The sequence below is a fragment of the Trachurus trachurus genome, assembly GCF_905171665.1.
Source record: "Trachurus trachurus genome assembly, chromosome: 7".
Taxonomy (NCBI): Eukaryota; Metazoa; Chordata; class Actinopteri; order Carangiformes; family Carangidae; genus Trachurus; species Trachurus trachurus.
The window spans coordinates 17,676,263-17,689,368 of record NC_139901.1 but is presented as its reverse complement, the minus strand read 5'-3'; the positions used below and the strand labels follow the sequence as shown (position 1 = coordinate 17,689,368).

At 44.9% G+C, this 13,106-nt stretch overlaps 1 protein-coding gene across 2 annotated transcripts in view; it reads left to right on the top strand.

The window, feature by feature from the left end:
- The window catches only part of samd11 (sterile alpha motif domain containing 11), a 50,196-nt gene that overhangs the window by 20,211 nt on the left and 16,879 nt on the right, over positions 1-13,106 (top strand). For both annotated transcript variants that reach the window (XM_083975153.1, XM_083975152.1), the window contains exons 4-5: positions 1,345-1,454; positions 9,191-9,283. In XM_083975153.1, coding sequence (XP_083831279.1) covers positions 1,345-1,454; positions 9,191-9,283 — 203 coding nt within the window. The remainder of the gene's footprint in view (positions 1-1,344; positions 1,455-9,190; positions 9,284-13,106) is intronic.

Genomic DNA, 13,106 nt, shown 5'->3' with positions numbered 1-13,106 from the left:
ATCCAGCAGCCACAAACAGTGTGGCCTCGTCATAGTGGTGGCAGCTAAGAACCATTCACCGCTTTTGTCCCATAAACTGTGCTTGCCGTGTCACACCAGACCCCCTTCAGAGATGATTCTGCTTTTAATAAAGTTGCCAGTTAAGCCTATAAAGTAGATTTCTGCTGACACTAGGGGATGCTGCTACTATCAGACTGACATATCTAAATGCTGCACATATTTAGGTTTTTTGTGGACAAAATGACAGCTTACAAGAACTATCCCGTTCTCTTGGGCTCTGGAGCGGCTCCTCTTTATTCCATGTATGTCACGGTCATTTAACAGTAAATGATATGTAGACTGTAAACAAAGAATATTCAGCCCTCTACCTCCTCTACCACACAAGCTGTTTGCCATTACTCTGTGACTACACTTGAACTGCGCGGCTGCTATACTCCCCTCAAACGCTAAGCGCCTATTTCCCATCATTATGCCATTTAATGCGATCAGGATGGTAATCAGATTGCAAATGAAATACCTCCATGACACAGTTGTGTGGGTGCAGTGGTGCGGGGTGGTTAGAAAGGCGGCTGGTTGGGCATTTGGAAGGGCAGAGTGGCTCCAACCAGATCTAGGCATTATCTGTAAACCCTCCTCCTGCTCCTCCTTTGGGTGTTGAAGGGCAGGACAGGGTGTATGAGAGACTCTTGTGAACGGTCTTGTTATGAAGGACCTTGTGTTGAAGTGTAGGCGTGATGATAACAGAAAAGAAGACCATTGTTTTCACCTGACAGTGCAATATATCACAGATTCATTGTGTTGTCTCACAAATGTCACACTCCCAGTAAGTTTAAGGCTTGATTGATATTTTAACTCAAACGTTCATCGTGCCTTTTCACGTTAATCAATTGCCATAGATATTCCTCTAAAACAGCTGTTGGCGGCCGCAGTTTAAAAAGAGCCATAATCGGGTTTTAAGCTGCTAAACTACTTATGAGTTGTGAATATGTTCGTTAATACATCTTAGTGTGGAAGATGAGTAGGGATGAGGCCCAAAAGTGCTGGATGCGGTAGTCTGTCAGAGTGCATTACACACCTCAGAGCTAAGAGCCACTTTACAGGACAGACACTTGTGGCTGGTGAGTCTGTGTGGAGGTATGTATTTCAGAGGGGACAGGTGTGTCTGGGTGAAGGATTTCTGTGGTAAGTAGTGTGTGAAATAGCATGAATGTATGCACGGCTGCTTTATCGCAGGCTGGTCTAGATGTCGGTGTGTAATTAAGTTTGTTTGGGGGTGCTTTTAGTAACGTTTATCATCTGTTTCCTCTTTTTCTGTTTGTGTGCGTGTGTGTGTTTTTGTGTTAGTCGTGACAGTGACCTCTCGACGATCATCTCCAACCTGCACCACACCAGACAGCACGGCATGCCCGAGGGCCAGTCAGCCTCCGATCACAACACCAGTACTGGACACACAGGTAGGACCCCCAGTGATGCTTTGTGTGTGTGTGTGTGTGTGTGTGTGTGTGTGTGTGTGTGTGTGTGTGTGTGTGTGTGTGTGTGTGTGTGTGTGTGTGTATTATTAAAGGATTGTTAGCATGTGTGTGTAATAAGGCAGAGTTTAGGATGTCTTCTTCCTTCTTCTTCCTTCTCTCCTCCGTTGAACCCAGACTGACGATATATCTTCCTATTCATCTCTTGTAACATGTGTAAACGTTCCATTACCCATTTAATTTACTCTAATTTGTGTGATTGGAGGAATTTAACATAAGCTTATTACTCATTCCTGAAGGTCTCTCTCAAGTTGATTACTTAATGTTCTTCCCACATTCCCTGTCGCACTCCAGGATTTTTGTTAAACCCCCTGTTTTAAATTACCTCTGAATAAATAGCTTTGTTTGCCATTAATCCATTTTCATGTGAGCAGAGGAACCATGGTGTGCGTATGCTAAGCTAAGAGCTTTTGTTACAGCTTACAGACAGAGCATAGACAGCATTTAATCCCATCTATTTGTCAAGTAGCTTGTATGAGGATATTGTGCAGCCATCAAAGACATATGGTTGTAAAACAGCCTCTGTGGATATCACTGTTCTGCAATCAACCTACTGTACTGGATGTTTCCACCACATTGGGTTAGCCGTCACCGGTAAACCGTACACGTATGTTTGTGTAGTTTGCTACATACGTACTGTACCAGACAAGGTGTGATCAGTGGCAACAGCCCTAAACTATTTTCACAGCAATTAGCATCTTGTTTATTAATTAATTCTTTCTAATTTCCATGCTGACGTTTGCCCACAGGAAAAACGTTCATCTAAAATACTGACTGGAAATGATTGAACACATCCATCAGCAAATCTTAATCCACACATTTAAACCAATACGTCCATCCCTAATTAAAGAACGAGTTGCCCTTTTATCAGTGGAGACCATACCTTTGCTCTACTGTTGCCCGGGGTTCAACCCTGTCCCTTCTTATCCCATTAGCCAGAGGCACAGCAAGAGGCATAATCAGCCCAGACCCAACACCTCCACACCCTCTCTCTGTGTGCTCATCTCCTCTGTCTGCCAGATTAATTGTCCATACGGTGCCTGTGATATCAGGCAGGGTGGGTGGAAGGTGAAGGGTATTAGACTGCTCAACAGCCACCCCAGCCAGTGTCTTAGACCCCAGTTTGGGATGGATTTCCACCCAAATACTGGACTAATCAGCTGCTAAACTTAATGGAGAAATCAGAGCCTTGAGTCTTTGTCTTAATGGAGAAAGACAAGGAAATGGAGGTGGATGGGGGTGGGTGGGAAGGGAAGGGGGGGCAGGGGTGGGGGGCACAGTGTGGCCTTCGCTGGAGGGGGTCTAGGACCCTAAAATCTGTCCGTTTGAGCATTAAAGGGAGATTTAACAGGCTGCCTAAGCGGCTCGCTCCGTGTCTGTAAACAAGTCCAATCCGATCAGCCACTGGCTCTAATTCTGTCTGCCAGTGAAATTAGACGCACACACACTTACAAACACACAATTACGCACAAATAGGACTTAGTTATACAGATGCGTGCCCACACAAAATCAGCACAGGTTGATATTTACATCCAAATGTTTAGGTGGATGTAATGTCTATGAAGTTTTTGAGCAGTGGCTTATTTGACTTAAGATGAATAAGATGATAAACGCAGCTTGCTGTCAATGTTATTGTCTTTTACTCTGTTCCGCCGCACACCCCCACGTTTGACTTACCCTCCAAAAGTGTTAAAGGTCTACCAATGAGCTATGGATGTAGACAATCTGAGAGACAGGAGAGAAATTAAAGAACATACAAAACAAGGAGGGGGAAAAAAATCTGCAACGGGGAGCAACAGAGATACAGTGATGGAAGAAACATTTGGAGAGAGAGAGACAGAGGAATGAGAGATGAATGAGTGCGGTGGTGGTATCAGGGGAGGGCAGGCGGCAGCTATGGCGGCGGACGGCTCCGTATGTTTGTGTGTGTGTGGGTCAGGAGGAAAGGGAAGCAGGCTTGCCGGGTCGTCTCTGCACCGGAGTGGGCCGTTAATTAAATCTGAGGGATAGACAGGAGGGCTGCTTCCCTCCGCCTCCTCTCCACTCCATCCCTCCCTTCCTCCCTCATTCGCTCTCTCTCTCTCCAGCCGCTGGCTATTCGGAGGCTCTGTGAGAGGCGGAGGGGAGGGAGGAGGAGGAGGGAAGGAGGGCGGCGGGGGGGAGGAAGGGGGGCAAGGGCGCCGACGCTGAGAGTCTGGCTGCCTGTGGAGACTGTAAACCGTGGCTCTGCGGTCAGACCGGAGACTCAAACAGGCAGATAAGGTGTTTTTGGACCGCCACTCTCTCTCTCTCTCTTTCTTTCTCTCTCTCCTTCTCTCTCTCTCTCCGCTGCTCCCTGCACTCAGACTCCCAGAGGCAGTTACAGCCTGTCGGTGTGTGTGGTTGAGGGTTGTAGCAGTGGTTTGGGGCTTGAGCACATTTGTGTGTGTGTGTGTGTGCGCACGTGCACCTTTCCGTGTGTCGTTTTAGATGTTTGCTTGCGTGTGAATCTGCAGCCTAGCGTGTTTGTGCAAGACCTTTTTTCCCCCCAATCTGACTGTGAGTGAGGATTGCTTTTAATGTATCACCAGTCAGATATTACATGATTAGCACAGAACGGCAATTCTAAACAAAAGTAAATACTGGAATTTCTGTGTAAATATAAAGGGAAATGTTCGTTGTCAATTTTTCGAAACATCTTATTGGTGAATAGGGATTTTATTGCACTGCAATAAGAAAACAGCTTCTCAGCGTTTTAGTGCATAAAGACATACAGTTTATTCACACAATGCTTCAGAAACTAAATTCAAAGATGATAAATCACATATTTTTCAGTGTAGTAGTAGCAATTAAGTTTTAAATTATGTTTTTCCCTCCCGCCTTTAAGGGCAGCTAAACAGAAGTTTTAATCCAAGTTTTGTTTTTTAATGTTTTTCACATCTGTGCTGGTTTTGGTGAAAAACAGTCATTTTGTGCTTTTTTGTTTTGTTTTTGTTTCTATTTTTTCATCCAACAAAGGCAAGACGTGTCAGATGTCTTTTCGTCCTTTGTTTTTCAGTTTTTTACTGGTGTTTCAGTGATGCATCACATTGTAACACTTATGCTAAATAACATAACTTTGAACTGGTGAAAATGTTTTAAAAACGCATTAAAGTAAATTAATTAATTGAAACTTCTGTGTCTGTATATACTGTATGTAGTCAGAGATGTTATAATGGAGGAAACAAATCATTTCTAAAATTGTGAATAGAAAAGTCTGTAACCCTAAAGATGGCATTATGACACATCCTGCCCCAGTAAGCCAATCTGCCTTATAGCAGCTGATTGATACAACATGAGAAGCCAGTGGCATTATTCCAATGAAGCCTTGCACATGCAGAGTAGAAGTACAAAAAAACCTATTTAGTCAAAACTTTTATCTAAAAAAAAAAAGTTTTGATTCTATATGTGCATTTTTTATGTCCTGGTGACCATTGAAAGTGCATTCATGGCTCTCTCCCCATTCTTTCGGATGGGGGTCTTGTATGTTTGCCCAAAATAACTGCCCGGGGGCATTGCCAAGATGGCTGCTGAGTGGCGAGACTTGCCTATAAGGCCTTTGATATTCTGGCACAACCAGTTGCCTAGCAACAGCCACTGTAAGCGGAAGAAGACAGATGAAGGCTTGAATGACAGACAGAAAGATTTGACAAATAAAATTGTACATGTAAGAATGGCAGATTACACCAGGCGATTAAAGAAGATGATATACGGTAGTTATATTATTTTGAAATTCTGCATGTGAAAGATTTCATTGTGAGCCGTTGTTGCGTTACGTTCAGACCAGAAACACCTGTTTGATATGTAGGCTACTGAAAGGTTTGTTTCTGGAGATGTTTCCATGTTAATGAGCATAATTTGGTTGTGTTATCTTAGCAGAGAATAATTTAACTCCTTTATAATGAATACATGTAATTATTAGTAATTTATTTGCAACTTCTTTTGACTAACTATTCCAACACTGACCCTCGCAGACCTTGACTTTTTCTTAACAAACCCCTGATGCTGTATACTGATGGAAACACCATGTCTTGTGCATCACTATACTTGCTTGGTAGACCGTTTGTGTTGTTCAACTATACAGCGTTGCAAAAATTACATTGGTTTATGAGACAGTTACAGTTTCTCGCTTCAAGGTCAGCCACATTTGATTGTGTTGTCTTCCCATTCTCTCTCTCCAGCTCTCAGCTCTAATTTTTCACTTCCTGTTGAAAAGACATAGAACATGACAGACAGAGGGGCATTGTATGGAGTGGTGTTATTGTGTGTGTACATTAGCACATGTTGGCAGCGGTACATCCTCCCCTCAGCGTGAGCGGAGGCGCCTCTCTCCCTGTCTCCATCACCCACCCACCCCCATCCTCCCGTCCCTCTCCCAGCTGCATCGGCCCGTAAGCCAATCAATGGCAGGGCTTTCAGGGCCGGCGGAGGCCCCGGCGCACGGAGGGGTGATCAATAAGTTATTAGCACCATTCTGTCAGCTGTAATGTGGAGATTGATCGGGGGCTGCGGCTGGCGGCTCACCCCACGTCCCTGCCTGTCACTCCCCCCTTCTTGGCATAGCACCCCCCCTCCCCAGCCTGATAAAGATGACAGATTAACGGAGTAAGAGAGGAATTAAGGAGTCTGGCTGTCTGAGCTGTCACCACGCTCCATGGGATGGAGAGAGAAGAGGAGGAGGACTAAAGTTTGAGGGAGGAGAGGAAATCAGAAAGTAAGAGAGAAAGAGGAATGCTCCGCTGGCTGATGGTTCACCCTGGTGGTGTCACATGAAAGAGAAATGGTTTAGGTCCTGCTGTTTCCTCTGTCTCTATCTGTCCCTCCGTTCTCATCCCTCTTTTCTCTCAGTGGGAGGAACAGCAGATAAGGAGGAGGTTAACTAGCAAGGAGGAACTGAGGCAGTGCCTGCAATACTGTGTGTTTAGACCAACTTTAAAAAAAAAAAAAAAAAAAAAAAAAAGTTAGCAGAGATTGTCTGTTTACCATGAAAAACTAAATATATATTATAGCAGCTAATGCTATTGCAGCTTAATTATCGCACTTTTTGACAGTTAAAATCACAGCCTTGAAGCTCAAATAAAACTCATGACTCCATAACCACTAATTCCTCAGCTATATAACAAGCAGGAGATATGCAAAGGCCCAGGGTAGCAAACTTGACTGTAAGCGGTGTAAGTGGGAGTAAAAGGGTTAGCATAGACGCTAGCAGAGCTCAGGGTTCGGCATTAAAAGGGAGCGCCGGTGCTCTAAGAAGCCCCATTTAATTGGCTTTAAAAGCTTTCCGCCCTCAAATCTCTGGCCCTCGGGCACTTGCTCAGGAGACAGAGTGTCTTGAGTGAGGTTGGCTCAAGAGACAACTCAAGTGTGTGTGTGTTTGATCATGAGAGGCTCTGGGTGTGGGTGTAAGCATGTGTGTATGTGTGTGTGTGTGTCTTTGGTAGAAGAAGGGGTTTAACTAATGGGGGTTCTCTCTCTCACTTATTCTCTCTCTCTCTCTCTCTCTCTCTCTCTCTCTCTCTCTCTCTCTCACACACACACACACACACACACACACACACACACACACACACACACACACACACACACACACACACACACACACACACACACACACACTTCATTAATATTCCACTAGTGGGATAGATAGAAAACTTTCTTTTGTTTGTTTTTTTTCCTTTACACCAGTGAAAGAAACATGATGAATGCAGTATGAAAATTAAAAGGAAAACAGAATAAGCGAGGAGACAACAAAGAAAAGTAGAAATTGTAAAAGACATTCAGGGTGGGCATGTGTGTATGCGTGTGTGTGTGTGTGGGTGTGGGTGTGTGTGTGTGCGTGCATATGTGTGCGTGTGTGTGTGCGTGCGCTGTCCATTAACACCCCCCCCTGCTCCCACTGTCTCTTTAGGGTGGTATAGGGAGTGGATTTCCTCAGGACCTGAGAGGCAACATCAAACACTGGATCATTAGTGAACCTCCTCCCTCTTTCTCTCTCTCTCCCCCTTTCTCATTTGCTCGCTCACCCTCTCATCAACACCGGGGCTCCTTCAGCAGCCCAACAAAATCCTCAGAGTCCTGTCCAAATCCCTTTCTTTTTCTTTCCCCTCCCTCCCCCCCGTCTGTGCCTTGTTATAGAGAAGAACAGACATAAGTTTAGGGTTAAAGGTCAGACCTCAGCCCTCCGTCTGTCCTCTGTTGACAACTGTCCCTCTGTCACTGATAAAAACAATATCAGGAGTTGAAACATGACAGAAATTGTCAAATGTTGTTTGCTTGGGTATTGCTGTTCATTGTCTCTCCGTGCTATTTACACATGCTGTGCAAATGATGAAAAATTGCTTTGTTGAAAAAGAGAGACACACAGAGAGGAACCATTCTCCTTGAGGGAGGAAAATAAAACACCCCCCATCCCTAAAAATATGCACAGAGAAGTGAGAGAGAGAAAGTGAGAAAAAAGAGAAGGAGAGGAAGCAGTTGCTGCTGTGGCTTGGCTGCCTGTGCGAAAGACGAAACAGAGTTAGAGAAAACACATAGGTGCATGAGATAGAAATAGAGAGAGAAAGAACGACAGAGAGGGAGCGAGAAAGAGAGGGCAATGACAAACGGCTTTTTCCTTCCTGCTGGCACTGCGTGCGATGTGCTCTGGATCCCCTCCCTCTCTGATTAGGCCCGTATTGATTTGAGGTGTGTTTGAGGGGGGTGGACGCGAGGTGATGGGGCGGGAAGGAAAAGCAGGATGAGAGGGGAGGAGAGGAGGAGGAGGAGGAGGAGGCGGCGGCGGCGGCAGTAGGGGGTGCTGTAATTGTACACTAGATGCTCCTCTTTGGTGGCAGGGGAGGAGGTGAGGGAGAACAGGGAGGAAAAGGGGGAGGAGGGAGGACGAGGCAGGGAGGGTGTTAATGGGAGGCAAGAGAGAGCTCCTGATGGGGGGAGGAGGTTCCAAGCACACCTAGAGGAGAGGAGAGAGAGAAAGAAGCAGAGGAGCAGCTCAGAAGTGTGTTTATGAGGGGATGACAGCAACAAGGCGGGTGGCAGGAGGTGACTGATGTGAAGGTAAAAAAACACTAAAAATAAACATATCGTACAAACGATATGGGCTGAAAGACTCTGGTGAACTTAAGTTCAGTCAGCGGCTCCTCTGTCAACATCTGGAAAAGAGAGAGAGAGAGAGGAAGAACAGTGATAACACTTGAGGACAGATTGTTGGAAAGAGACATCGGAGGGAACAGAGAGACACAGCTCTCCTCCCTCCCTCCCTCCCACACACACACACACACACACATACACAGTCGGGCAGATCTGTCATCCACAGCAGTGGAGGCCCCCAACAAGCACATCTCCAGAAGCCCATGGCTTGCTTCACTTGCTCTGCTCCTCTCTCTCTCTCTCTCTCTCTCTCTCTCTCTCTCTCTCTCTCTCTCTCTCTCTCTCTCTCTCTCTCTCTCTCTCTCTCTCTCTCACTCTCTCCACCTATCACGTTTTTCCCCCCCTCTTTGGCTCCTTTTCACTCTCATTCTTCTAACCCTGCATTTCCAAAGCAGCCGACATGTATGGAGGTAGAATCAGAGCCGAGCGGCAATATCAAGCCTTTCCTTTGGTCTCTTTCGCTGACTGCTCTGTCTCTTCTTTGTGTGTGTTTACAGATGCCCTTCTAGGCAAGAGGAGAAGCTTCTCTCCCAACAGCAGCAGCGAGTGTCCCTCTGACAGCAAGAAGTCACGTAGCGTATCCCCCAAAGGTAAGACCAGCGTAGTGTGCTCGTGTGCTGTGACGTTGCAGATGTGCTCGGACATGTACTCTCTGAGAGGAAACGCATGAAAACTGTAAGAAAGAAGGCAGAATGAGTGTAACAGGAAGAAGAAAGAAAGAGAGAGAGAGATGGACACTTCAGAGTGAAGAAGAGGCAGAAATGAGGCGGTATTGATTTAACCGCTGGTGGTCAGTGTGTTAGGGTTAGTGTGGTGATGGGAATATACACGCACATAGTACACTCTGTCTTACTTGGCTCATGCTTGATGACACACTTCCGTGCCATCTCTCTATTAACCCTCTCCTTTGTCTCATACAGTTATAGTCGCATGCACATACACACACTTCAGAGGAAGACAGTACACCCAAATTACCAAAATGTTTCCTGACTACCCACTGGTAGTGTGGACTCATGAAGACAGGGTTTGTCTTTGATGCTACTCCAAAAGAATGGATGTTTTTGGCTAACACAGAAGAGGAAATCTTTAGTTGACAATTTTCCAGCAGCTTAACTTTTATACAGTGAAGGTCATTCTACAGGTCTCACTGGAGCAGTTTACATTAGAACAATTTTCTACCTCAAATGAAAATAGTGATTCAAGTGAACTCGCCCTTCACTAGGAAAACAGTGCATGGTATGTCTGCTTCCCTCCAAATACAGTAAATCCAGTCTTATGATATCCAAACAATGCAATGAATAAGATATTATGCTTTTTTAGAACAAGATTATCAATCTAATAGGGGATTCCAAGCATACACACTTCACTGTTAACTTTTAATTAGCCCTCTATGACAGACCTTGACAAGGCACACCTTGGCAAGACGATGCCCCTCTGTAGCTCTGGAATCCAGTCGCCATCCTCTATTATTCATATCTCCCTTGTGTGGTGTGAAACCGGGCCCATGACGTGGAGCCGGCACGGCCACCGGGCCTGTCCCTCTGGGCTCCTGAGGTAGACTTCCTGACTGATGCATTATACAGCAGGCAAAGCCAATGGTAGCTAACCGCACATCCAGGCTCGTCTCTGCAGACACATGAGCAACATGCACACACATACACGCTCCCAAGGCCACGTGCAAGCCAGACAACATCAGAGGAACACACACACACACACGTGACATGAATAGCTCACATTATTTAAAATATTAGTATAATGTGATGTTAGGATGGTTTGTGGGGGAAACAGGTAAGCGTATTTGCATAAGTGCATTTGGAGGTCAGATTGAGTTGTGTAGAGCTCAGCATGAACCTTGTGTTGACCTTTGCCCTCCGGTTGACCTTTGGCTGAGCGATGCCTTCCTCCTCTTTCACTGTGTAGGGAAGCACTCATTCCTGGCCATTATAGCATTACTTAGGCACAACCGAGCTTCTGAAAGATGCATGGATTTTTGCGGATGTGTTTTTGTGTCACAGTGCCTATGTGTGTGTTTATCTGCGTGCGTGTCTGTTTGTGTACTCTGGCTCGGCTTCCTTTTAAGGCAAATGGGGCTTGTGTGTTTTTATTTTGACTTTGTGTTTCAGGGTATGTGTGGTGGAGCTTCTGGATTTCAAAACAAACAATCCCTGTGCGCACTTTATATATACTCTCTCTTTACTGTACATTTGCATAACGGAGACAGAGACTTTGTTTTTGTGTGTGTAAGTGTGCAGCAGCCTGCTGTCCAGAGAATTGTATTTAAGCCAATTCAAAACACTGCTGATCCCGTGACTTAACCTTGAGCTCTGCCCACACTCAAACATTGACTCCGCACCTGTATGCGTGTTCCTTTATGGGTGTTATCTATGCATGTTACATCTTTCTGCCTCCAAGTTTGGCGACAGACACTATCACTTAATAACTAATGCAGGTGGAGAAATAGATTGAGAGGGATAGACTGCGAGGCTGGAGTATGGATGGAGCCAGAGAGATTGGATGCCGCTGTGTAAATGATGTCTGTTTTTCTTTCAGTTGCAAAGTCGGCACCCCCTGCTGTGTTTAGAGAGCGAAAAAAACTTAAGACAGGCACAGACTAGTTGCGCGCATACACACACACGCACACGCACATACACTCAAGGACCTTGGGTGGATTAGCAGGAGCTTGGCGGTGGAGACAGAGATGCTTGCGTGCTCGCTTCCTCCCTCACCACCTCCACCCCACCTCCGCTCCTCAGCGCCACTCCTGCTCGCCTGCCCGGGGCCAGGCTCAGGTTTCAATAAGAAGGAGGGTGGTAAAAATAACCCCTGCTTTCCTCTGCTTCTCCCTCCTCCTCTTTCCTCCCTCCTCTAACTCCCTAACCACCTCCCATATCCCCCCACCACCCTTACCTTAGATCATGTTACTATTGACAGAGAGAGAGAGGAGGGAGGTCAGAGAGAGAGATTAAGTGTGGGGACTGACAGCTAGATAGATATCATACACCACATTGTATTCACAACACCTTAAACACTGCAAGGCAGCACTACACACATACATGCACACAGTTGTAGAAACTAAGTTTTCTTGTTCTTTATGGGTTTTTTATTGTCTACAGTAGATTAATTCAAAATACAATACAGTATTACAAAACAACCCTGCTTACAAATTCTCACTCTATGCCACTGTCAGCATAGATGCTGCTGCACTCTCTGTCCAGAATTATAGTGAGTTCATGCTAAGGTCAGGCTCAGACCATTAACAATGCATGCCTGCATGTGTGTAGCTTCATCTGAAGAAGCCTTTATTCCGTCACTGCCGATTTCTTAATGAATGATCTGTGTACAAGCTTATCTTCTGGCAGATATAGAGAGCCTAAGCGGAAGCAGGAAGTAACGGCGCCATGGGACCTCAACTCTGAAAAACTCGCCATTCAAATGAATGAGACTGAAAATTTTATTTATGTTATAAATTTATTTTAAATTTTTATTTACTGTAAATATGATAAATCTAGAACAAAGAATTACCCGAAATTAATTTTATACACTTTTTCAACATGCTTGTTTTTGATCACTGTACAGATCACTGCACTTTTTGACTTGCAGCCTCCACAAATAGAGAGCCTAAGCGGAAGCAGGAAGTAACGGTCACCATGGGACCTCAACTCTGAAAAACTCGCCATTCAAATGAACGGGACTGAAAATTTTATTTTGTGATCCGTTTGAATTGCGCCATGAGAAAAAAATATGTCCTCTACCTGTTTAAAACATCACGTTTCATGAAGAGAAATCAGCCGTTTATCATAAAACGGCAACAGAAGAATGTATTTTGTGTAAAGACCGCTCCACGGGAAAGGGCGGCATTTGGTGTGTGACGTCACCTACGCGACTTGTAGTCTTTCTGGTTACAGATTCTTCTGAATTTTATTCTACAATAGCTTTACAACAAACTGCTGATTTTGAAACGTGATGTTTTAAACAGGTAGAGGACATATTTTTTTCTCATGGCACAATTCAAACGGATCACAAAATAAAATTTTCAGTCCCGTTCATTTGAATGGCGAGTTTTTCAGAGTTGAGGTCCCATGGTGACCGTTACTTCCTGCTTCCGCTTAGGCTCTCTATTTGTGGAGGCTGCAAGTCAAAAAGTGCAGTGATCTGTACAGTGATCAAAAACAAGCATGTTGAAAAAGTGTATAAAATTAATTTCGGGTAATTCTTTGTTCTAGATTTATCATATTTACAGTGGCATTGTGTTCCAGTTGTATTTTGTGATCTTTTTAGGGCTGTGCAAGGTGTGATTTTTATCCTAAAATACACCTGTCTTAGGAGCCAAAATGAAAAAATGTGACGGAGAAGTTCCCTTCCTCTCAGATTCCTCAAATTAAATTCTGGTGTTTGGTTTAGATACTGCTCAGA